This window comes from Osmerus mordax, chromosome 12, assembly GCF_038355195.1.
Source record: "Osmerus mordax isolate fOsmMor3 chromosome 12, fOsmMor3.pri, whole genome shotgun sequence".
NCBI classification, from domain to species: Eukaryota; Metazoa; Chordata; class Actinopteri; order Osmeriformes; family Osmeridae; genus Osmerus; species Osmerus mordax.
Window position 1 is genome coordinate 2,282,677 of NC_090061.1, and position 25,444 is coordinate 2,308,120.

Genomic DNA, 25,444 nt, shown 5'->3' on the forward strand with positions numbered 1-25,444 from the left:
AGTTGTGGAGCATTCCCATGTTGCTATTTTAGGAAAAACCAGATGAAGCAGAAATACTCGGTCATTAGTCGCACACACATTACATGTTTGTTTATGTCTGAAAGTGGAATACATTTGAACAAAGGTCATATTAAAATATACCTTCTACAATCCCAACTCTGTTGGGTAATATCTTATTTTTCCACTTCGAGAAACACATAAAGACCACCCTCTAGGTTGAAGAACAGAAGATGTCTTGAGGTGATAACAAAAGATGACAGGGGGCTTCTTCAAACCCTGGAACTCCACAACAGAAAGCGTGAACTAAAACCGTCTTTGAACAACACCAAGCCTCGTACACAAAAGCATCCGATCGAATCAAAGAGAGCCTGGTTTGACCCTGCAAGGCCTTGACAACACTTCTTCATCCAATGGTAATATCACACTCCTGCTCCAGGTAATCCAAGTTGACAGACAAGTGGGCTAGCATTCACGTCTGAGCTTTGCCACCCATTAGACAGTTAATTCCTGCAGATGGAACAGGGAGAAGACAGCTCTCCTGCTTTTACATTCAAACCATCACATACCACGAGGGATGCAACTGGGCCCAAAAAATAAATAAATAAGATTCCTCATCTTTATGTAAATGGCGATCATGCAACACCACCTCAGAGAGAGGGAGAGGGAGAGAGGCTAGGTCCTGGGTGGTAGCGGAGGGGCTGACTGCCGACAGCTGCACCCTCCTCGTGAGGTTTTAAGGGTCATCAACATTTAATGTCACATTAGTGGCTTCGCTAGGTCCCCTTTATCTACAGTGACAGTGTTGACTCAATTATGCACTCAGGCATGGTTCGCTTGGTCATGACAGAGCCTCTCTGACACCACCCTCACCCGTGTTAACCGTCCCTCCTCACCCCTCACCACTCTCTCCCCACCCCAGTATCTCCCCCCTCCTCCTCACCCCCCCTCCTCACCACTCTCTCCCCACCCCAGTATCTCCCCCCTCCTCCTCACCCCCCCTCCTCACCCCTCACCACTCTCTCCCCACCCCAGTATCTCCCCCCTCCTCCTCACCCCCCCTCCTCACCCCTCACCACTCTCTCCCCACCCCAGTATCTCCCCCCTCCTCCTCACCCCCCCTCCTCACCCCTCACCACTCTCTCCCCACCCCAGTATCTCCCCCCTCCTCCTCACCCCCCCTCCTCACCCCTCACCACTCTCTCCCCACCCCAGTATCTCCCCCCTCCTCCTCACCCCCCCTCCTCACCCCTCACCACTCTCTCCCCACCCCAGTATCTCCCCCCTCCTCCTCACCCCCCCCTTCTCACCCCTCACCACTCTCTCCCCACCCCAGTATCTCCCCCCTCTTCCTCACCCCCCCCTCCTCACCCCTCACCACTCTCTCCCCACCCCAGTATCTCCCCCCTCCTCCTCACCCCCTCCCTTGACTCACCCCACCACCACTCTCTCCTTCTCCTCACCCCTCAACCCCCCTCACCCCTCCATATATCCTCCTCTACCATCCTGTCTCAGTGTCCTGGCTTTGAAGATGATGAAAGTGACATGCCGGTTGTATGAGGCTATTAAAGATATGTGCACACACACACACACACTCAGACACACACACTTAGACACACACACACACACACACACGTACTCAGACACACCCACTTAGACACACACACACACACACACACACACACTCAGACACACCCACTTAGACACACACACACACACGCAGTGAGCAGTAGCTGCTAAGCCCACAGCAGGATGATGCTCGCCCCTACATCTTCCTCCTCCTGTTCCTCTGCTTGTCTCCGTCTGTGGACATCGTCCTTCACAACAGACCCCGGCGGAGCAAACAGGAGGAACACCCTGCCTGTGTGGATCACGGATAAACCTACAATGTCCTTCCAAATCACTGCTCCTCCCCTCTTTGTTAGAGCTACGAGGAGAAAGCCTTCCAGTCGGGTTGATAATCTGAGCAGGGAAAGGACAATAGGAAGCGGGGATGCTGTGAGTGCTTATCCGTCGCTCTCTATCCATCCCCCCAGGCTGTACCCAGGCTTGGAGTACAATGCTCGGTACTCCTTCCCTTCACTCTGGAGGGGAAGTGACCTCCCAGGTGACTGTGGACCATCTGTGAATCTCTGTGTGACATGGCTTGTAAACAAAATTAAAGGGCTGTACAAATAACATTGGACTGAAGATCCAAATAACGCCGTCCTGGAAAGCAAAACGATTTATCGGAAGTAACTCTTAACCCAAAGTAATATTGTTACTAGCTCTGCATATCCTAGATCCAAGCAGCTGTGCACTGCACTTTGATAAATGACACAGTCAGTCTGACTAAGACATGAAGTAGAATGAGAGAGATAAAGATGGAAAGAGAGACAGAAAGCTAGACAGAGACACAGAGGTGTTCAACAGACAGTGAATCAGACAATCTTACGTTGATATCCTCCAGATCCAAGGTGTTGAGGACCTGATCGTTGCGCTTCCACATTATCGGAGGTCTGTGCTCCCCGGTGATTGCACAGGTCAAGACGGCACTCTGGCCAACGGTTACCGTGGTGACGCTCAGCCTCTGGTCGTCGGGGAGGCGAAGCTGGAACACTTCTGCCGACAGAAACACACAACATGATGAGACCACCTGCTCCTCACACTGCGACTGTGTGTGAGCTGCTGGGATTCAGAGTGTGTGTGTGTGTGTGGATGTGCGCATGTGTGTATATTTGTGCGTGTGTGCACATGTCTGTGTGTGTGTGTGGATGTGCGGGTGTGTGTATATGTGTGCGTGTGTGCACATGTCTGTGTGTGTGTGTGTGCGTAATGCTGACTGTGGACACTTTACACATGTTTAATAATCAGGCTTGTCAGTTTGACGGAATATAGGAGACACGTGAGGGCCAAAGAGGCAGAATAATTGCAATAAAGCGTGTTTACCTGCATCTTTAATTTAATCAAGCCAAATAAACACAAAGTGGTTCATTTAGACATGCTTGCACAGGCACAACAACAATTCACATGTTTTATGGAAACATATGCTTAGAGAATTACACAAAGGCTCCACATATAGTATCTAGCGTCTGCTAAATTCATACATTTAATGTAAATGTAGTTTGAACACAACTGTAACTGGTGTTATTTAAACACACTGACTGAAGATGCATGCATGGTAACGAACAATTTATTAATGCCGAGCCAACTTCTCTAAAGACTTATACCTACCTTGTTTGATTCAATCAATTCAACACAAATATAAAGAGAGTGGGTGTTTTATTCAACATCAAATAAAACCACAATTTATGTAATGTTTACAAAAAAATAGTTTCGGAATAAAACATACCACGAAGACACTGTTGCAGACCCTCCACACACAGCATTACAAAGTACTAACCAAGTGCTCTATAGAAAACCTATTTATAGCTCAGCAAAGACAAGTCTAACCAAACAGAAAGCTGTTTTGTGAGTGTGCGGTCAGCACATTAAGCTAAATGAGTATAATTTGTCCAATTATTCAATGAGACAATGAACACAATGGCTTTACTCAACCCGTTTTCTATTTTGTTACATAACTGGACTTTTGTGAGCACGCTTTTTAATTTTTCCATTGGGATAATGAGCGACGATGCAAAGGAAATAGTGACTCAATTTGTTCTGCTCCTGAGGGCGTGAAATACAAAACCTAATGGATGGCCTGTTCTGGCAAACAGTGTATGCTCAGCAGAGCTGCTGTGCAGGAGGAGAAGACCTTCAGTTATTAGTTGGTAGCTTCAGGAGCATTCGTATTAACTCGCAACAACTTGGTTATTAAATATCATCATAGTTTTGCATCTGATTGCTGCTTATTCCAGCATTGAACAGAGAAGACCTACTGGAGCTTGATCAATGTAGTGTGGCTCTCTGACAACCCCCCCCCCCTCCCCTCCTCTTCCCCCTCACATACACACAGTATTACAACCATCACCTTGTTGGTCATGTGTAAACCTCACTGTTGGAACTCTACATATCACACAGTGAAAGATGTTCTGGATGAAACAAGGCCTTGAAGGCTGGCCTTTTCATTTACACAAACAACAAGAAGTGGAACATCATTTCTCTCTCAACAACAACAGTTCTTTGTAATGGAGTCTTCCGACAGCTGAATTAGCCAACGAATACATGGCTGTTCCCACAATGTTGATAATGATTACTATTGATTTTGAGAAAGTGAAAGGAAGTCTCTTTGTTGGAACGGCACACAGAGAAAGCCTGTGTGCAGTTTCTCCTCTTATTAACCCAAGTAACTTCTTATTAGGTTAGGGTTGATGGTCATGGCAGTCAAGTTACTCAGGTTACCACTTTGAATAAATCTGTAAATCTACATCTGTTACCTGTCTAGCAAAGGTGCAAAATGAAAAATGAGGGCCAGGGTAACATAAATATTTAGAGAACAATTAGCGCAACTACACCTCAGTCTGAGGTACAGTCACGGCCGTTTATTGCAATGAATCCCTTGAGCAACATTAAGATTTGAACAATAACTCAAGACTATGGCAATACTGGGTGAAATTGGAAAACAATCCCAACTGCCCACTAACCGCTATCAAACAGGAAACATTTCCATGTCAAATACATTTGCTCACAGTGCAACCTCCCACACGCATCCTCTCTCACATCCTCGTTCCACCTCTGGCGAAATGCTGCCGTGTTCCCTCATGTAAACACCCGTACCATTCAGTTAGCACAAAACAAAACCCTGCACACTGTCAAGAGTTTTCTAGCGGTTTGCTGGGCGGGTGGGTGGCTATCCTCTGGAGAAACAGCACGACTTTCCCCCCCTGACGTTTCATTAACACGTCTGTTCTTCTTCACTTTCATCTGCCCCCCTCCGCCATCCACTCCCGGAGCTCTATTAAGATCCTCTTTGCTCCCGACCTGCTAACAGAACGCATGTTTCAATGCACGGCTCAGCTTTGCAGCTAGGCCGATGGAGAAGGATGTTCCAACACCATATCCCCCAGTAACACCCACCCTAACCGTTCAATTATACTCCCTTGTATCTTAATGGTTCTGGAATGTGCCTCGGAGCGACAAACTCTTTCGCCGGCAATCTCTGAGGGGGACTGAAATGTGAACTTATGGGGGTGCGTTAAAGAAGAAGAAAAAACTGCCAGTCTCTCGACGACGGCTTCTGGAAATGAACGACCCTGCACGCTGGAAGAATGACAATTTCTTCCACCAAGGTTGGGCTCTTTCCACAGTCTTGACACTTCGTCCCACCTCTTCAGTTGCTGATTTATCAAAACAGGAAGTGCTTCTGGCTTCCATCTATTTCCTGTCTGGTTTGGTAGCGGCAGAGCACCTCCCTGTGGGAGGGTCCAACCTTCAGCTTCCAGACTGTAATTAGTGATTAACGCTAAGGTCTGGGATTCTGCCTTTCTCTGGATGCGTCCCATAATGGGATGTTGCTCTGTGCCACTACCAGAGGTAAATCACCTTTGACACTGTAAGGAACGTGTTTGTCAGGAAAAATAGCTTGTGCCTGCAGGACACAGCAATGATAAAGGAGAGAGAGGGAGATAGAGGGAGGAGAGATGGAGGGAGAGAGGGGGAGAGAGATAGAGGGAGAGAGATGGAGGGGGACAGAGATAGAGGGAGAGAGATTGCTTTGCTTTAGCCGCAATTCACTTCCCACATTCTCTTTTATTATTACTAAACAATAAATAAACTGCATCACAGTATGTAAGTATGTGTTTCCATTCATGATTCAAATACCTCTGTTCATCCATCTGCAGTTAGCAGAACTACTGCACAGTGGTGCAGTAAATGGACTGACTTACCTGCCTCTCCATCCATAATGCCTGCCAGAAAACCATACCCAACACCTCCAATAATCACATTAGCTTCCAAAAGCGACAGAACAGAAAAGAAACTGTGTGGGGGGGAAATCTCGTCATCAAGGTTTTCTAAGTGAACGATGCCTGTAGGAGTTTAGCTAAAGGTTTCGCTGTTTTACCTGTGGCTAATCAGCTGGATCTTGGTTTCCATAGCAGCTGTCAGAGACGTCTAGTGGGACAATCCTACTTTGGTATGCAACATGGCCAAACACTCCCAATTGGACTCATTTTATCACAAGTACTTTTATGAGAAGAAGCCAGTGTGAAAATTCCTCTTCGACGTGTTACAGTTTATCAAAGCGCATCTCCCCACAACATGAGAAGAAATGGAATCAAACTACGCCTAATTTTTCTTTACTTCCTTGATTTTTCCTTGAACAACCTCTTCCGGGGGCCCACTGCTGTTCATATCGTACTGCATTGCTTTATTTTTTTATTTTATTGAAGTCAATTTTGTTTTCGAGTGAGGTCTATTCCTTATCATGGGGCTACCGCAACTGTGAGTAATACTGATCGGCGTGTAGGCGTTTTTCTCAGTGTGGGCTGTTGAGGGCCTGGTTGATTGAGACGTGCTGACATACAGGAACACCGTCGTGAAGGACTGGAACCACATTTAGAACACAGTCGGAATGTCCATGGAGACGCTAGCGAAGGGATTCTGATTTCACAAGAAAAGGCTTGTTATTAATACAGTATTATAACAAGCAAAGCACAACGTTACTGAATTGTGGTGAACCTTCTTCTTTGTCGTCTTGAGCACGTCACACACAACAAGAGGTAGAGACTACAGTCGGCAGTTTACTTGGAAACACTTGCCTCTCAGAGAACACTGATTGGAAATTAAGATTAAATTGTTGGTCTCAGTCGAATACCTGTAGATTTATATAATTTGTTATAATAATAACAAATTATTATTATTAATAATTACTGTAAATGTTAAAACTTTCAGATTGTTCTGAAATAACGCTCACTTTTAAGTACATATGACTTCAACAAACGACTTTATTGATCAAAGTACTAAAAACATGAAGTAAAAGTACAAATCTTCTTACTAATCAACTAAATCTCTCAGATGACAAGCTAAAACTACCGTTGTAGCAAGTTGTTAGTGTTAACATCTTAGAGGTTTCCATTGGGAATGTATGCTAAATTTCATAGCCTTGGTTAACCCAAGAATATGCTTGATATGATAATGGAGAAAAGAAATAACCTCCTTGAAACCAAATGGTTCATCCAAACAGCAGCAGCTTTCTGTTAGAATTAGTTCCAAGTCAAGAGATACAATTGGCCATGGGTTTAAGAGAGAAAAGGAGAAAAATATCCCCTTGGGTATTGTTAAGCTCAAATTGGCCATTGTCTCCGCAACAGTACCTCCATGTGATATTGAGGAGTCTCGCTGACTAAAAAGAATAAGGAAAACATTTCGGGGGGGAAAAAACTTGTAAATGTTTATAACACATTCTCCAGAAATGCTCTGGAAACTCTCAAAATAAGCTGTGTGTTATGAATCCAATTTAGCAGCTTCCCTTGAAGCCTGTGAGCTGAATGCACAGTGGGAGCTTGTGAGTATCCATTAATTGTCATCACGTCTAGAGAGATGGAGAACGCCAAACTTTCCCTTAATAGAGGCAGAGCCCCTAGAAGAAGCCAGTGTGCCCTGAAGGACACGAGTCTGGGCTCATGCCTTCAGACATCTAATTATGATCCATGGAGAGAGCAGAGTTTAAGTCAACTCATTTTCCACATCTGCAAATGTACTGCTGATACAAGGATTAGTCATCTGCAGAGGGCGTCAGTTAAGAGACGGAGTGGAAGATCTTATTATACCAAGCAGGACCCAAAGACAGAGCGTTTCTGCTCGGTGACGACAATGCAGTTAGAGCCCATTGTAAAAAGGCGATAAGCTCAGGATGTTGTGGAATCACAACCAGACTCCCCCCCCTCCCCTCCCCCCCCCCCCCCCCCCCCCCACCCCTCGACACCACCTTTTAGATTCCTGCAATTCCCGAGCTCCACACATGCTCACAATACCACTCGCTTGTTTCGTTGGACCAAGGCCTGCCGGCCCCACGTAGGTCTGCGTCGATACCGAGGTAACCGAACACCTCCAGCACCTTTGTCATCTACTCAGAAACACACACAGAAACACACACAGAAACACACACAGAAACACACACAGAAACACACACAGAAACACACACAGAAACACACACAGAAACACACACAGAAACACACACAGAAACACACACAGAAACACACACAGAAACCCCAGCCATGTACCGGACACCACGCTTGAAATGTTAGTTTGATAAAAAGCGTTGCAATCAGATATACCACCTGCCTGTTTTGAGTTCTCACACCAAGATTTCCAGAGACTTTCCTTGAGACTGACAATGGCTTATCTTTCTCTCTTGATGCTCTGCGCAGTCATTTATAGAACTGTGTGTGGATGACAATACATGGGCTATCTCTGTTGTGGCAGACGTCACTCATATCAGTAACATCATCTAATTAAAAGCTGCCACTCCGACACGTTTTCCTTACTGCTAGTTGAGGCAAATTGATTTTCTCTTCTGTGTACGCGAAGGAGAAATGAATAATGCATAGACATTAAAGTCTTATCTTTAACAGTGACTAACGGCATTGCTGTGCTTTGAATGTTCCACAAAAGGTACAGTTTGCAAGGGCTTATTAGCAAACCAGGCACACCTACTGCACCAGACAGGTGCAGAGTCACTGGGAAACTAGTTCTGCTTCTCCAGCTTTTATCCATAACACTGTAATCCGAAATGTACTGACTCGAGGAATTTGCTTGCTAAGCTCAAATTCTTACATCACATTACAAACATGATATCCAGCTCAATACACACTCCATTTCTCTATTGTCTTTGATAGTATGTATTTTTATAATATTGATAAATTAAAATCATTTGTTGGTGTTTTGGGAGGATAAATACTGGATATTTGTAATAGTTTTGGCCACGTTTCCAGTGGAATGCAGACAGATGCCTGATGTTTGTGACTTTAAATGGCATTCACTGTTCAATTTATCTCCAGCAGAGTAACATGACTGTCCTTAACAGATCTACCTTCAGATGAGAAGAATTAATTAAAAAAAAAAAATTCACAATTCTGTCAGTGTTAAGAAAGGAGGCTGGTGACAAAAATCTTGTAAAGAGGCTGAACACTGCAACACACTGCAGACCAGGAGAACAGAATTCACCAGTCCTCATATGGACCCTCAGTAACGCAGAAATCAATATAAGTTTAAGAACTTAAAATGTAATTAAACACTGTATCTCAAGCTCACACTACAAACCAAAAGTACCAATACCAGTGGCACAGAGGAGAGAAGAGAAGATAAAAGAGAGAGAGAAAGATGACAGACAGACAGAGAGAGAGAGAGAGAGAGAGAGAGAGAGAGAGAGAGAGAGAGAGACAACATACATGAAGTAGATGCGTTAAGAGCCACACTCCTCCACAGAGAGAGTGGGCTCTGTCGTGTAAAACCATGGCGTTTCCTTTGTAAGAAGTTCTGCCTGTAGGAGCTTCTGGGAACACTGAGAAAGTGAGCAGTTGCAGCGACTGCATCCCAACTCTTCAAGGAGACTCGCTTTCTTCCCTTCCGCCGCCTTCCTTTCTGTACGTGATTCGCCTGAAGGCCTGCACCCACACACGAGCCAGACGAGCAGAATGGCAGACTGGAGCAACGTGCTGCTTTTGTATCTTCTTGTCGGTCCTAGAAATGCATTACGTACAGAGAGCTGATGAGCGCCTGATTTCACAATGGCGGTTCATTACGGATTCGGTTTCCCCGCGGAAGTGTCAACCCAGTGAAATGTCACAGCATATTGAGCGAGATGGAAATGTCAGAGTGGTATGAATCGGGAAGGAGAGGAAGGTGAGACAATCACATGAATGTGTTAACGCGACTTAGATCAGAGGAGGTACCTGTCATCCGTATGTCAAAACGAGGACTAGGAGATTTGATTGTTAAGCTCTTCCAATATTTGTTTAATGTCTTTTCTCATTGTAACGTACACACATTAAGGCAGCAGCTGTCGTGCTTGAACTAGTCAGTGCAGTTTTAACACTCACAGAACTAGCACATCAAAGTACAAGTGACTCACCATTCCCAGAGACACTAATTTCAAGCATAATCTAAACTTAAATTAGACACCATTTACTTTTATGGACTCCATAAGGCTATGGTTTCAGATGGAAACAGGAATCCTGCACCTTCTGATCCCACATGAAAGCCTTGGCTTCGGCTTCACCAGTGATCTCTGCAGGCAGCCACAGGAAAATATCAATTTACATCCAGTACAGCTCACAATGGACTGTTTTCTGATGTATTACAATGGCCATGTACTGCATGCAATTTGACCTGAAAATATGACTAATGAGCTCCGTGTCTTCAGCAGGTTGTCTAATGATGGTACTTTGATCTACAAACTGTATTACAGAACCTCTACTGGCATCAGGAAGGGAGGATAAACATACGTTGTAGAAGCATGAAAGCGTGAAGTTACACATAAATGACACTGCTGTGAAACTGCCAACTCTCATAATAGCATCTGACTGGATCATGCTGTGTTTGTCGAAAAATATGTATTCATTAGGGCACAGACAGTTCACTCTTTACGTTTCATTGTCGTTTACAAGGCAGACTGGTTTGGAACGACTTGTTCCGGGAGTACAACAGTACTTAGGAATGGTTCGCTTGACCCGATGTTAGTTTCCTCAAGGATCACAATGACTCTTGCTTAGAGACTTGTTGCTCTTGTGGTTAGTGGTAACTGATTTAAATTTTTGTTCTCGCTGTGATATATTGTTTTTATTACTGTTGCTTGCTTTTTTCCACAGGTACACTTGCACTTATAGCGGTTCATGTTGTTTAATTGTAACTTGTTTAACTACATGCTCTTATGGTTCTTCCCTTTGGCACTTACTTTGGTTGTTCACAATGTGTGTTTCATGTTTTGGCTACTCGCGATTTTTTTGGCTATCATGTTGTTATGATCAGTGACCTATGCACTTTGTAAAGCTCTCTCTTGGAAGTCGCTTTGGATAAAAGCGTCTGCTAAATGAATAAATGTAAATGTAACGAGGAAAGCAAACTGTGTGTGCAACGCTACACGGCCGTGAACACGCCGTGGATGTAACGAGCCATTCCGACAGAAGTGAATGTTGCAGAAAGCCTTGTGTTGTGAAATCGAACATTCCCACCTCTCACCTGGTGGTTCTGTCACTTACCGAAGGCTTTGTAGAATTCATCCTTGGCCAGGCTCTCATCCCCGTTGATGTCGTTGTATTTGAGGAGGTCAAACAATGTGCACTCCGAGACACCCTTGGACAGACCTTCTTGCTTGATCACCTGCAAGGAACAATGACAGAGCCGTGATGTTCAGTTGGAATAAATCAGACAATTCAGTTCAGTTAGCCTTTTTCCTGTACCTCTAAAAACTACAAAGTTAAAAGTTAATATCGAAACACTAATTAAAACATCACTTTTGTAACGAAATTTTCAAAACGAAGAATTGAAACGTTTCACGGCATCACAGAAGCTGAGCTGAGCTGAAACATTTCTGCTGAAATGAAACTATATTTGTCCTTTGAAGTTGTGTGTATTGTCAAAGGAACTGGTCCTTTCTCAGTAACAGGAGATGTGAAATGAAAGCGACATGTGAGCCTTAGAGGCCAGCTCTGTGTTCCTCTCATTCATAGAGAGGGCAGGCTCTGGCTCTCCTCTCTTTAGCGAAAGACAAACACCGGATAGAACTCACTCAAGTATACAGTGGGTGTCAGGTGGCTGAGCGGTTAGGGAATTGGGATAGTAATCAGAAGGTTGCTAGTTCGATTCCCGGCCGTGCCAAATTACATTGTGTCCTTGGGCAAGGCACTTCACCCTACTTGCCTCGGGGGAATGTCCCTCTGGATAAGAGCGTCTGCTAAAATGACTAAATGTAAATGTAAAAATGTATAAATCACAACAGATACATTGGTAGAGAAAAGCTCAATGCTGATGTTTGTTTTGAAAGCAGAGGTGTTTGAGAAAACAGACCCGGTTGGAAGTAATAGGTCATAAGCATTATGTCGGCATTCGCTTTCCCTCCACTACAGACGCTTTAGACCCGAACACGCCTTTTTTAAATGTTCCATTCCACTTGAAATATGATAAAGTCACAACAAGCTGCAGGGACGCATGGCTGGGCCATCCATCTTCCTACGTCAGCTGTCGCCAGTCTGACTGGACGAGACAGCTTAGCGCATCATCGCCCAAGTCTTGTTCCTCTTCTCTAGTATTTCCTGAGGAAAGGCTTCTGAAGTTCAACATGCTTCTAACTATGATGAATGTTTCCCTCGTGTCCGGACAAATTCAATTAATTGTCATTGTCAATAATGCATAAAGCAGCATATTTGTTTTTAAAAACTTAACTTAAGATTTGAAGTTAATAAAAAAATTATAAAAATTGTATGTCAATTTATGTAAAATTATCAAATATATAAAATTATAGAGTAATAACAACAACAATACTGTATAAACTAGTTTTGAGGCATCACGTCGTTGCATGTCAGCCTCATGTCTCTTTGTAAATCCCTTTATAGACCCTGTAAAGGGGCTTATAGGTCAGCTAATCTATATATACAGTTTAATGGATGTGTTGTGCTATATTTACACAGTACACACACCCAGTTTATCCACAGTGGTCTAAAATATGAATTACATAGAGTATATTTTACAACTCTGACATATATCCCTAACTTTGACTTGCCCAATGGGAGGTCTTTGATTTCAGTTTACTAATGTTAGAGGGCAAGCTGACTCCTACGCCTCCATGCCCACAGTCTGGTTCTTAAATGTTTTATGATGTGGCCCCGCCCACTGTCCTGGTCTGCAGTCAGGGTCATCTTCAAGCCAGGTCAGAATCCAGTCTGGTCTGTGTTTTTACTGTTTCATCAAGCATCAAAGGAAAACCCGTATACATTTTTAGCTCTTCACCTTCAGTCATACACACACTACCCAGGCACACAAACACATACAGAATTACATCCAGACACAAACACACACGAACACACACGACACAAACATCCATACACACGAACACACAATAACACGAACACAGCATTTGAACTAAACGAAGCGCAACATGACAAACAGGTGTGACGCGTGTTCAGAATGCAGCGGTTGTCTGTGTCAACACCTCCCTCCACCACAGGACATTACACCTTCAGCCAACTGCAACAACCCTCTCACAGTTAACACCACATGCTGCTGTAAGACTGCCGTCACTGGGCACGATAAAAAAAAACTAGTGCCAATATTAATGTTTTTGAATTCGAACGATCTCCTGGAATGACGGGTGAAGAGAGACTTACAGTAAGTACAGGGACATTCTCCCCGAGGCAAGTAGGGTGAAGTGCCTTGCCCAAGGAAACAACGTCATTTGGCACGGCCGGGAATCGAACCAACAACCTTCTGATTAATAGCCCGACCCCTTAACCGCTCAGCCATCTGACCCCCACACTCTTGAGTGTGCAAGTATACGCACTGTATTTATCCAACCAGTGTCAATATTCACATATGTTTCCGAGAGACTAGAGGCCTGAGCTTGAACGCCCCAGATACACCGTACACTCACTTCTCCATCTGTCCTTTAAATAATGTTTGACCAGATTGTGACATTCAACCACCTGGGAAGACAGAATCATGGCAGAGTTTGGCTGTAGCCCTGAGGCTCTTTAAATAGTTAAGGCGTCTATCATTGTCAGCCATGCAGCAGTTTTACCGCAATATTGTGTCAAACAGTGCCAAAAGGGCAGCCTTTATTTGCATATTAAAAAAAGTAAGACAGTTTTCCCTTTATTATGTATTTCACTGGCTGTGCGCGGGTTTTGCCTTATACCACAGCATTAAAAACACCCTTATGTAAAAATATGTAAATTATATGAGAATACAGTATAATAATATTAAGATTGTTGGCAGTGATCAAATGGGAATCCTGGGATTCTAAATTGTAAATGCATAACAATACAAACCCAGACTCTCCCTTCTGTCTGAGACAGACAGGACTAATCGTTTCGCCCTAGGCTGTGTGAGTATGTGGCCAGCATCAGAACAGTTGAAGGGTTATTAAACCAGGAAGACTTGCTTACCTTTTCAATTATTCAAATGCATGCCATTTAAAGCCAGACCTCAGGTACTGTGAGACTTTTCACTGTGTGCGCAAATGTCTCTATTCTCATGCAAGCCAAAAAAACCTCTCCTTCAGCCATTTTTTTGGGCAGAAACAGTCGAGGCTCACAATCTTCCCCTAACAGGAGTTTCGTTTGACCTGGATTACATTTGAGAAGATACAGTATAACAACAGTTCACGCTCCTCTCTTTCCAAACCCAGAGAAACCTGAAGGCCAGCATAATGGAGCAGTGCTGTAGGTTATCAAGATGGCTCCATGTACTTCATGTTGACTAGAATAAAATACTGTAGATATGATTTGGGGGCTTTCCTCTTTTCTTATGAGGAAAGCGGAAACAGACTGAGCAATTCCTCTGACTCTTCAAAGGAAAGGTCTGAGTTTATGGTACTGTGGTACTCTATGGTGCTGTGCTGTGCGGTACTGTGTGGTGATGTGCTGTGCGGTTATGTGCTGTGTGGTACTGTATGGTACTGTATGGTGCTGTATGGTACTGTATGGTACTGTATGGTGCTGTAGGGTGCTGTATGGTGCTGTATGGTACTGTATGGTGCTGTATGGTGCTGTATGGTGCTGTATGGTGCTGTAGGGTACTGTATGGTACTGTATGGTGCTGTATGGTGTTGTATGGTACTGTATGGTGCTGTATGGTACTGTATGGTGCTGTATGGTGCTGTATGGTGCTGTATGGTACTGTATGGTACTGTATGGTGCTGTATGGTGCTGTATGGTACTGTATGGTGCTGTATGGTGCTGTATGGTGCTGTACAAGGTGGTTTCTCTGGAGCTCACCTGGGAGAGCTCGCTGCTGTCAACTCTCCCGCTACTGTCGGCATCAAAGCGTTTGAAGATGACGTCCACCAGCTGCTTCCTGGCGGCCATGTTGTCTTTATGACCTCCATTGTTGCCGGACCCCATGTACCTCTGGTCATACAGGTCCAGAATCTTGTTCTTCAGTCCACGGTAGTCACTCAATCTGCAGTTATCATCTGCAGAAACAGAAAGATGAAATGTTACCTAGTAACCAAAACCTAGTAAGAGCTGCTGTTGGGAAAGCAGATTCAAATCCATGTCCCTGACACAGCTAGAACTCTAAAGTCGGTTGTAACATAGAAAACCTTTTAAAACATGTAATTTACTCTGTCAGTGTCACAATGGCAACACACTAAATCTGTTTCCACATTGTAGTTGTATGCTGTAGTAATTGGCTGCGAGGCCTTGTACCTTTCACTTAGTTTATTCACTGAGAAATAATACGTCAGACTAGAGTTTAATGACTCTTAATGAGACAAGACACAAGCTAATAATGTTAATACTTGCTGCCAATGGAATAACAGTGTCAACCCCCATGCATCCAAAATGACATATCAGTCATCTGGGATCACATTTGTCGAGAACATCACACAAATGAGAGAAACCGTGTAGCACTCGACAGCTCTGAGAGACCAGCCAATCAACCCAGTCCACAGAGATGTCAGGAACATTTAGATTTAGCTGGAGAACATGATTTTAAGTATTGCACAGTATGTGGGTGCATGCGGCGTGATTGTAACTGAACCAAATACCATTCTGTCTGAGAGCTTCCACTGGATTTCGATGCCACAAACAGCGACTTCAATACTCCTCGACTTCAATCCAAGTGAAGAAACCCACAGTCGGCGCGAACCGTCTGACGAGCAGACTCACAGCGTCAATGTCAAACATTGCAACCGACAGCGAAAGAAAAGAAAACGCTTTTTATTTTTATTTGTGACCCTCCATCGATGAAGAAACATCAAGCACGGCAAACAGATGAAAGGTTGCTTGTCTGTGCAGAGAACAAGGAGAAATCGCCTAATGACGAACCTCTCGTCAACACCTTCCGCTGCTCTACTTTTTAACTCTCAAACCCAGTGAAGTGTCGTTACGGCATCGACAAACACCCTTTTCTAGTGTAATCTGGTGCTAACAACGTTAGCAAGATACAGTGCCGGGTTCTCCAGACCAGCTTCTCTGGTTTCTCAGTGCCACTGGTTGTGGTGTGCATAACATCATAAAATGGCCTCTGTTTTGACAACCCTGGGTGACAGAAAAGCTGCCTTCCTAAGAAATGGCTGAATGAATAAAAGATAAATGGCTGCTAGCCTAGCCCTGGGGATATGAAGGTCAGTGTAGTCGCAAGCAGGTGCACATACAGGACGACACACACACACACTCTGTACACTCCTAGTCTACACACATACATACACACACACACAAACACAGAACACTCCTGCAATCTGCACACATGAACGCCAGCACTATTCATTAAGTACATTTGACTTAACTTACTTGAGCAAATAACCTTTCTTTTCATACACCCTGGGTGGATGTTAAGCTGTCAAGTGGGGGTCTTTTGAATGAATGCCAACGTGAAGGAGCCAAACACTGGTGCCCAAGCTGTGAAAGACGCCGGGTGTCTGGCTTCCGTTTCCTCCCACTTAAGGTCTTAGTTAAACACTCGGCTGTTCTGATGACTGATGAGGCTTCTTTGTAGCGCTTTCTAAATCGATGACAGTTTGTGTCAGCGAGTCTCTGACTTTCCCCCTGCCAACCGTAGCCGAAGATGTTCAAATCTGCTTGATGAATAGTCTAGGCCCTACATCTGGTATTCCGCCGAGCATGCATGTACAGCTTGAGGGACATGTGTGAACAGTGTTGCCAATCTAACGAATTGTCGGTAGAATTAGCGACTTTTCAACTTCCCTAGCAACAAAAAATCTCATTTTGCGACTAGTGAAAAATCTGGCGACTTTTTGCTAGGCCTACTTCAGAAATCAACAGCAGATTAACTGTAATTGCACTTGGTGTTGTCAAAGAAAGTCGTTCTGGTGAGATTTTTGCGGGGCAAAACTGCGGGTGGAGGCTTGTCTCTTTAAGGATTGTGAAGATTATTTCCCTCGAGTGCCTGAACAAAGTGCGCGCAAAGTACCAAACTCAGCGTCACTAAGGGAAAGGGTCGTTTACAACCGTCGAAGACAAGCGTTGTCCTTTAATGAACTCGCTCCTCAAAGTCAAACGCTGGGGTAACTGACCCTCGGAGAACGTTTATTTTACACTGCACAACGACCTCGGGCAGGGGAGAGCTGCTCTCTGGGGAGACGTACTCACACAGTAATAGATAGACCGTCAACATAGGCCACCAACGGCTTTTCTCAACATCGCTCATGTTGGGAAATGAGCGGCTGCTCCCGAACGAGAGAGAGAGAGACCAAGAGAGAGAAAGACAGAGAGAGATTGAGAGAGAGAAAGAAAGATCGAGAGAGACCGAGAGAGAGAAAGACAGAGACAGAGAGAGAGATCGAGAGAGAAAGATCAAGAGAGACAGAGAGCTTGAGAGAAATAGAGAGAGATCGAGAGAGACAGAGAGATCGAGAGACAGAGAGAGAGAGAGATCGAGAGAGACAGAGAAATCGAGAGAAAGACACCGAGATCGAGAGACAGAGAGATAAAGACAGCGAGATCGAGAGACAGAGAGAGACAGACAAAGAGAGACAGAGAGAGACATAAAGAGACATAGAGAGACAAAGAGAGAGAGACAGAGAGAGACAGAGATAGGCTACAGAGAGCCACGGTCACGTCTGACTGGTCCTCGTGATGAGGGGAAGACAGTGTAAAGCATTTGTTAATTCGTTTTTTAATATCACTCATCGTCCCGTAGCCTATAGTACCGTCCGGTTTCGCAGCTCGCCAACTTTGTTTTTGACAAATGATCCTGGTCACGGCGGGCGGGCGCGACGCAAAGTGGCTCGCTAAGCTCAGTCGCCACAGCCCCGTTGCGTGTTATTAATTGTAATGGTCTGCTGAAATAATTTGCAGGTCAAGTCCCCTTCCAGGGAGGAAGATATATGGAGGCACCGGGTGCCCGTATGCAGTGTGTATTGATTGCGGGCCTGACTGACGAAAACGCTGGGACTCATCTATTGAGGGAGGCCGACACACCACTGAGGAGAAGCTGTCGAGAAAGCGAGATGGGACCGGGGCGATCAACGAGAGGGATAGGCCGCTCGTAGGGTCCGGCGGCGTGGCAGTGCATCACGCCCGTTTCCATGGCTGCGGGGTGGGAAGGCTGAGGAGGAACACTCTCTTTTTCTGCAGAGTCATCTTTGTTTTCATCGTCAATAACAGATGAGAAGGTCTGCGTCAAGATGAGAAACGGGGGGGGGGGGGGGAGACGGCACGTGGCCCGTCAATACGCTGTTAAGATCACTTTGTTGTAATTAAATCCTCAGTAGTCTGTCTTCAATCTGAGCTATGGAGTCGGGACTCAGGATGAAAGCAGAGACCAATCAGGGCTTGTTTCCTCATTTATCAATCAACGCATAGATAAAACGGACAGAGTCTTATTTGACGATAATAAATTAATCTGTGAAACAAACACAATAACTCCCTCCACAGAGAACTGTTATTAAATCAATAATTTCCCAGCGCCACTATCATCTGACTATACCAGACCGCTGTTTACCCATGATGCGTAATTGAACTATTATTAATGATGACAATAATAATGATTGACCCTAATGCATGTGTTTACAGTCTACTTTGTTATCAGGACTTTGTGACCAGGGATAAGCCACAGCAGCGGTAAACAGCCTCCTCTCCTCACAGCTGCCTGTCCTCCAGGCCCGCTGCTTTCAGCAGCACTGCTGTTTTATTTGTAAGTTTTATACGTAAAGAAAGACCATTCAGCTGAATAACCTGTGTCCACCAACACCCCTCTCCCCCTCCCCCTCCCTCTCCCCCTCCCCCTCCCTCTCTCTCTCTCTCTCTCTCTCTCTCTCCCTCACTCCCTACCTCACTCCCTCCCTGCCTCCTTCAGGGTTCGACAGGTACCAGTGCCCCTCCCCTCTTCCCCCTCCCTCCCTCCCCTCTTCCATTTCACTCTCTCCCTCCCTCCCCCTCTCCCTCCCTCCCCCTCTCCCTCCTCCCCCCTCAGTCTAACTTCCCTAATGGCACCTTGTTGTTGAGCTGCTGTTCCTCTCCAGGTGCTGATTGGCTGATTGGGCGAGCCACAGCCAGGTGGAGCAGATGCTCACAGAGGTGAAGCTGGTGCAGACAGGCCCACCAGGGACTGCAGCCCCGGAGTCGTCTGCAGCTGGGACCAGCCAGTCAAATGCTGCATACATGATACTCTCTACCTGTCATTCCCACTTTATAGTAGCCGCCTCTCGTGAGCTGCAACACTAAGCTTCCACCATCTACCTCTCGTCACCTCTCATCTCCTCTCATCTCCTCTCCCCTCCCCTCTTCTCCACTCCCCTCTGGCGCTTCAGTCAAGAAAGCCTCCCTCCCCTTCTCCCCCTCCCTCCATCTCTGTTACCGCAGGCTCCCTTCCCTACCCTGCCACCCCCACCTCCCCTCCCTCCCTCCACAGGTACTGCTGCCTCCTGCCATGGATCAAACTGCTGCAGCGTGACAACTCAGCTACCCAAACCAGAGGTCACTGATTGCAATCTTAAAGACCAACTAGAGGTGTCATTGCCGCAACACCTGACTGGATCTGGAATGGATATCTGGGCAGTGGGCCACGAAGCCACCCCAGCATCCCTCTCCCCAGCATCCAGCATCTCTCCCTCCAACATCCCTCTCCAGCATCCAGCATCTCTCCCTCCAACATCCCTCTCCCCAGCATCCAGCATATCTCCCTCCAACATCCCTCTCCCCAGCATCCAGCATCTCTCCCTCCAACATCCCTCTCCAGCATCCAGCATCTCTCCCTCCAACATCCCTCTCCCCAGCATCCAGCATATCTCCCTCCAACATCCCTCTCCCCAGCATCCAGCATCTTTCCCTCCAACATCCCTCTCCAGCATCCAGCATCTCTCCCTCCAACATCCCTCTCCCCAGCATCCAGCATCTCTCCCTCCAACATCCCTCTCCCCAGCATCCAGCATCTCTCCCTCCAACATCCCTCTCCCCAGCATCCAGCATCTCTCCCTCCAACATCCCTCTCCCCAGCATCCAGCATCTCTCCCTCCAACATCCCTCTCCCCAGCATCCAGCATCTCTCCCTCCAACATCCCTCTCCCCAGCATCCAGCATCTCTCCCTCCAACATCCCTCTCCCCAGCATCCAGCATCTTTCCCTCCAACATCCCTCTCCCCAGCATCCAGCATCTTTCCCTCCAGCATCCCTCTCCCCAGCATCCAGCATCTCTCCCCAGCATCCAGAATCTCTCCCCAGTATCTCTCCCCAGTCCCACATCAGAATGTATGTACATATCCTGAATTCATATCTTTGGTGTGAAAAACTGAAGCAGTGGCCACCAATCCCAGCTGGCCGTTGGCTTTCGGCCTCTACTCGTCTACCAGAAATCTAATCGGCACGGCTGGTCAGCATGTTTAACACAGAGAGGACTTTGAGAATAAAATAACCATGAGGTTATTCTTTTTCAAACTTCTACCAGAAAACTGTTATTCCCCTTCTTTCAGGCCCAAACTTGTTTGACAAACACCAACAGAATTCATAAGATCAACTTCACAGACATATTCTGACTCATTTCTCTGCCTCTCTTTCACTCTGTCTTTCTGTCTCTCTCCATCTGTCTCTCTCTCCATCTGTCTCTATCTCCTTCTGTCTCTCACTCTTTCACTCTTGTCTTTGTCTCCATCTGTCTCTCTCCATCTGTCTCTCTCTCCTTCTGTCTCTCAGTCTTTCCATCTCTCTTTCTCCATCATTCTGTCTCTGTTTGCTCTGTGTCTCTGTCTCTCATTGTCTCTCTCTTATTAAGTCACAAACAACAAAACTCTGGTCCGATCCTCACAGCTTGTGATGGATATCTTCCTCCGTTCCAGAAGAGTAATCTCCTCCCGTGAGGATTTCCTCTTTTCATTCTGTCTCTGTCTCCTTCCCGCCTCGCCACAGTCTCCCCGGGTGGCCCGACACTCCCGCTCTCACCTTTAATTTGGTTTTCTTCACTTCGCTACCTGGTCCTCAGTTCCTTTCCCCATCCTTCTACCTTCAAGCCATCACTTCCCTTTCTTCTACCACTCCCTCACGTTTGAAGGGATCATTATCAGCTACAAGACCAGCAGCCCATCGTAAACGAGGCTTTGAGGGGGAGAACATCTCTGAATTTCAGGACTGAGTCTTTTATTAGAACTGTTCAACACTCTGTGAGCTATAGGAGAACACTGAAGTGGAAACAGATGTGCTCTCCATGCAGGCCTTCTAATGTGACAAGACGCCTCGAGATTATTTCTGTCAATTTCCTGCCTTCCTGGTGATGAAGGAAACAGTCACATCTCTTGTTGCCTCCACAGTGTGTATAACAGACAGTGTTTGTGGAGAGTCCTAATTAACACACACATTCTCCAGACCCAGTGAAGATGGTGGAGGTCTGTACAGTTGACAGGTTTAGCTGGTTCAGAAACATCGCTGCCCCTGGCGTCGCCTGTCTTGGCAGTATTTGTGTGTGTGTGTGTATGCACGGATGTGTGCTAGCGTGTGTGTGTGTGCGTGCACGCATGTGTGTGCGTGACTATGTTTGAGTGTGTGTGAATGCACGTGCGTGCAAGTCTGTATGATTGTATGTGTGCAGCTGTGTGTGTATGTGTGTGGTTGTGTGTGTGCGTATACATGTGTGTGTGGTTGTATATATGTGTGGTTGTGTGTATACATGTGTGTGGCTGTGTGCTCCCCTGCTTTCCCGTACAGGCGGATCCCCCTGGTGTTCATTAGGTGCTGCAGACTGCTTTGGTGGCGAGGCTTGTTGACATGATGGAGGATTGGCGACCCCAGGGCTCAGGAAGAACACAGCCCAGCCACAGATCAAATCAGCGCACACATCCAGATCTATATCTGGCCTAGTGGAAGGGCCGGGGAACAGGGCGGCTCTGAGATGCAGCGAGGCGGAGGAGGAGGAGAAACGTGTCCCACAGACACCATGCTGACGGGAGAACACCAGCTCCTTTCGCAGACAAGCTCACTGTTTAAAGATGCGCTAGCACGCATTACCACAGGTCAGCGCGGTGTGAGGCTGCCCCGCCCCTCGCGGTTACGGACTGTTCATTTTCTTCGAGACGGAGCTCTCTCGCTGACTCGCCCACCCGTCGCCACGGCGACGTCGCACACATCTGACCCCCTGACTCTCACCATGCGAGAACAAATGGATGGTTCCTAAAAAGGATTATTATGTTTCTATTGATCTAAAATGTACCCTGTAAACACCCCAGACTATACAGTCAGCACCTGAGGAGTAGTGTCTGTTTATTGATGTCCACAATCAAACAACAGAAGCACCAACCGACCTGACTGAATCGTTATGCCTGGGACGAAGATTAGACACATGCCTTGTAACAGTCTACAAGGCATGTGTCTAATCCAAATATATTCACTGTACAATCCAAGCCCGCAACTGAATAGTGTGGAAGGTGTCCCTTCTGAATCCAGCATGTTGTTAGCTGAAGTAATCCACTTTTACCTCGGACATGACTCCACCCAACACAAGCTTTAAGAGTCATTTCACCAAACGAATGAGGCTGAGTCTGGTGGGTCACCCAATATTTATTCTGGATCCAATGGGAGCATTTCTCTTTCTGACGGTCTGAAAACGGACCGGTTTCTGATATATGATGTCATCTGCTGTGCTGGCAGTCTGTTCCTGGTTCCTGTCAGACACACTTGGCAGCCTCTCGTTCATCCTGAAGGAGACATCAGGGAGAGGTCTTCACTAGCTCCCAAGGGTACCCTCTCACACAGACACGATCCCTCTCTCTTATAAACCAACGGTAAAAGTGACCTTCAACTTCTTGTTTTCCTACAAGTAAAAGTTTTATTTTATTTTTTCCAAGAAGCCCAAAAGACTTGATTCACAGTCCTGTGTTACACTCTGAGATATTGATCAGGATTTCTTCTTCATGGCCTCACCTGCGGCACGGAGCGATCTCAGGTGAACTCCAGGTAGTCTCCAGCATCGACAGATTCAGTGCATTTGTCTGTGTCATCACTATTCAGGGACAGGCTCATGCCTTCACATTAGGAGAGTGGTGTGTGTGGAGTGTTGTGTGGAGAGTTGTGTGTGTGGTGTGGGGTGTGTTGTGGTGTGGGGTGTGTTGTGTAGTGTGTGGTGTGAGGGGTGTGTGAAGTGTGTGTTGTGTGAGGGATGTGTGCAGTGTAGGGTGTGTACGTTGTGTGTGGTGTGTGAGGGTGGTGAGTGGATAGTGGTGTGTTTGATGTGTAGTGCACCTTCACCCTCCCTCACACACTACCCCAATCCCCTACTCTCACGCTGACTCACTAACACGCAGCTTCAAGCAATCTTGGCAGCAATTGTTTGGTTTCATTTCTCCAAATTGTTCAGAGAAGATGAAATCGAGAACAGAGAGTTGGAGGCAGGTGCAGGTGGGAGGCAAGGAGAGAGAGAAAGGGGAAGAGAGAAAGAAAGAGAGAAAGGGATGGAAAGAGTGTTATCTGAATACTATGGGACTTGTATATCACAAACATGAATATTATAGAATCCTATATTATGGATACACTTCTACATTCAACGTAGCAGAAACATCCTGCTTCACTCTCAGTCCAGTAGAGTGGACGCAGACTAAATCCCTTCTGAGAGAAAAACTGTCTATTCAATATTCGACACGCATCCCAAATGAAACAGTCCAAAGTAATATTAAACAAAAGTATGATCTTACAAGGGTAGCAACCGTTGATGATTCATGTTTGAATCACTCATTTCAGCAGTCGTTTCAACACACTTGTGATGGCGTCGTTCACTGTGTCAACACATTACTGTGCTCTCCAGGGGGTCTTTACATCAAAACAACTTTAATTGGCTAATTTATCATATTATTGTTTTGTGTCTACCATCCAGCCTTCAACGTGCACGATTGATGAAATAATTTGTCATTTTAGGGTCCGTAATGAACAAGAAATGAATAAGGCCGTATTTGAAGCTGAGCTCTGCTATAAACACAGACGTCAATCAAAGATGGTGGATGTTTATCTTAGACAGGCTAACCAGCAGGGGGCTCAGTCATGGCTACTTAGCTGATACAATAAGCTGCATTGACATGCAAGGGGAGTCCATCCACCTTTTTGGTGCAGGTTTCAAAGGGATGTGCAGTGCTCCTGTGAGGTATTTACCTAACGTGAGAGACCACATCAGAGGCTGGTAGTTAGTAGAGCAGGAGGAAGACTTGCTCTTTCCAGTAGTCTCTGTTGGGACTGATCTATCGGTGGTTTACCCTGAAGGCTCGTGATGGACTGTGTAAATTGTGAGGTAAGTTTACGATGCGACTTAAAATACGGATTTTATAGTCAAATGCATAATGCATTATTTATGTGAATATCAGAATATACACACAAAAAAAAAGGAACGGTTACGATATTTTGTTTCTTTAGCACCACAATCCAACAAGCCTCAAAGCAATTTGGGTAAAATGGCAATGCAGCTGTGACAGCTTGATTGCCCTGTGGTTTAGGAGGTTTGAAGTCAACTCATGCAGCAAAGGCTCACTGAGTAGCTTTGTGTTTTGAAGCAAATCACCACGGCTCGTATGCTACTTCACGTCTCTCCCGCTCTCGTAACGAACCTTCGAGAGGTTCCCAAGCTTGCTTTTTGACAACGCCTTGTAACGTGAGAAGACGTGGAGGACAGAGAGGAGACCGTATGCATCTTTCTGGAAGTCTCCAGAATGTTTAGGGAGACGCTCCCGCCTTAAGGTGTTTCCTGTCCTTTCAGGATACGGTGGGGTACCTACTAGCTCTAGTTCTAAGATTAGGTTATTTCTACCTGGAAAAAAGGTGTTTTAAGAAGTTTAGGTTCTGCTTTCTGTCAGCTACTGCTGCCTGAAAACAAGCAACAAGTGCATGGTGGGAAGGGTGGAAATGACACGCGGAGCCCCTGGAGGGTCGTGTGAATAATAGGTGTGAGCTGTCAAACAAACGAGCACCCAGAGATAAAACACAAACAGAAAATTGTGCTATTCGTCTATTTTCAACCATCCTTGAAGACTACCTTCAATTGTATCAGGAAGCTGTTTGAACATCTAGCTTTAACTTATTATGATGAAATTCAAGCTCTACGAGTGAAGGCATGATAGGACTGGTTACAGTATACAACCGTGAAGACACAGAACACTAGACACAAAGACAAATGGAAACCTCACTAAGATCTCTTCCTGGTGCAGTAGAATTTGTCCACAAAAGGTCCCTTCACTTTAGTTTAAAGCAATTTCATATCTAAAGATGTTCAGAAATAAAGAATCCATCTTCATTCTGCTTTAATAAAGGGAAAAGAAGACTGTGGGATATCTGTGACAGTCCTGTGATGATGAGCTGCTGGAGGTTCAGAATAGGCTGCAACAATCAATATCAGCGAGCATGTCTATTCTGCTCTAAATTGCTTCATCACAACATATTGAGCC

The 25,444-nt window shown here is 45.7% G+C and overlaps 1 protein-coding gene across 1 annotated transcript in view; it reads right to left on the minus strand.

The window, feature by feature from the left end:
* Positions 1 to 25,444, minus strand: part of fstl5 (follistatin-like 5) — a 90,579-nt gene that overhangs the window by 29,329 nt on the left and 35,806 nt on the right. Inside the window, exons 5-7 of the mRNA XM_067247623.1 lie at positions 14,850 to 15,046; positions 11,118 to 11,238; positions 2,432 to 2,598 (exon numbers count right to left, since the gene is read on the minus strand). Of these exons, the coding sequence (XP_067103724.1) occupies positions 2,432 to 2,598; positions 11,118 to 11,238; positions 14,850 to 15,046 (485 nt within the window). The remainder of the gene's footprint in view (positions 1 to 2,431; positions 2,599 to 11,117; positions 11,239 to 14,849; positions 15,047 to 25,444) is intronic.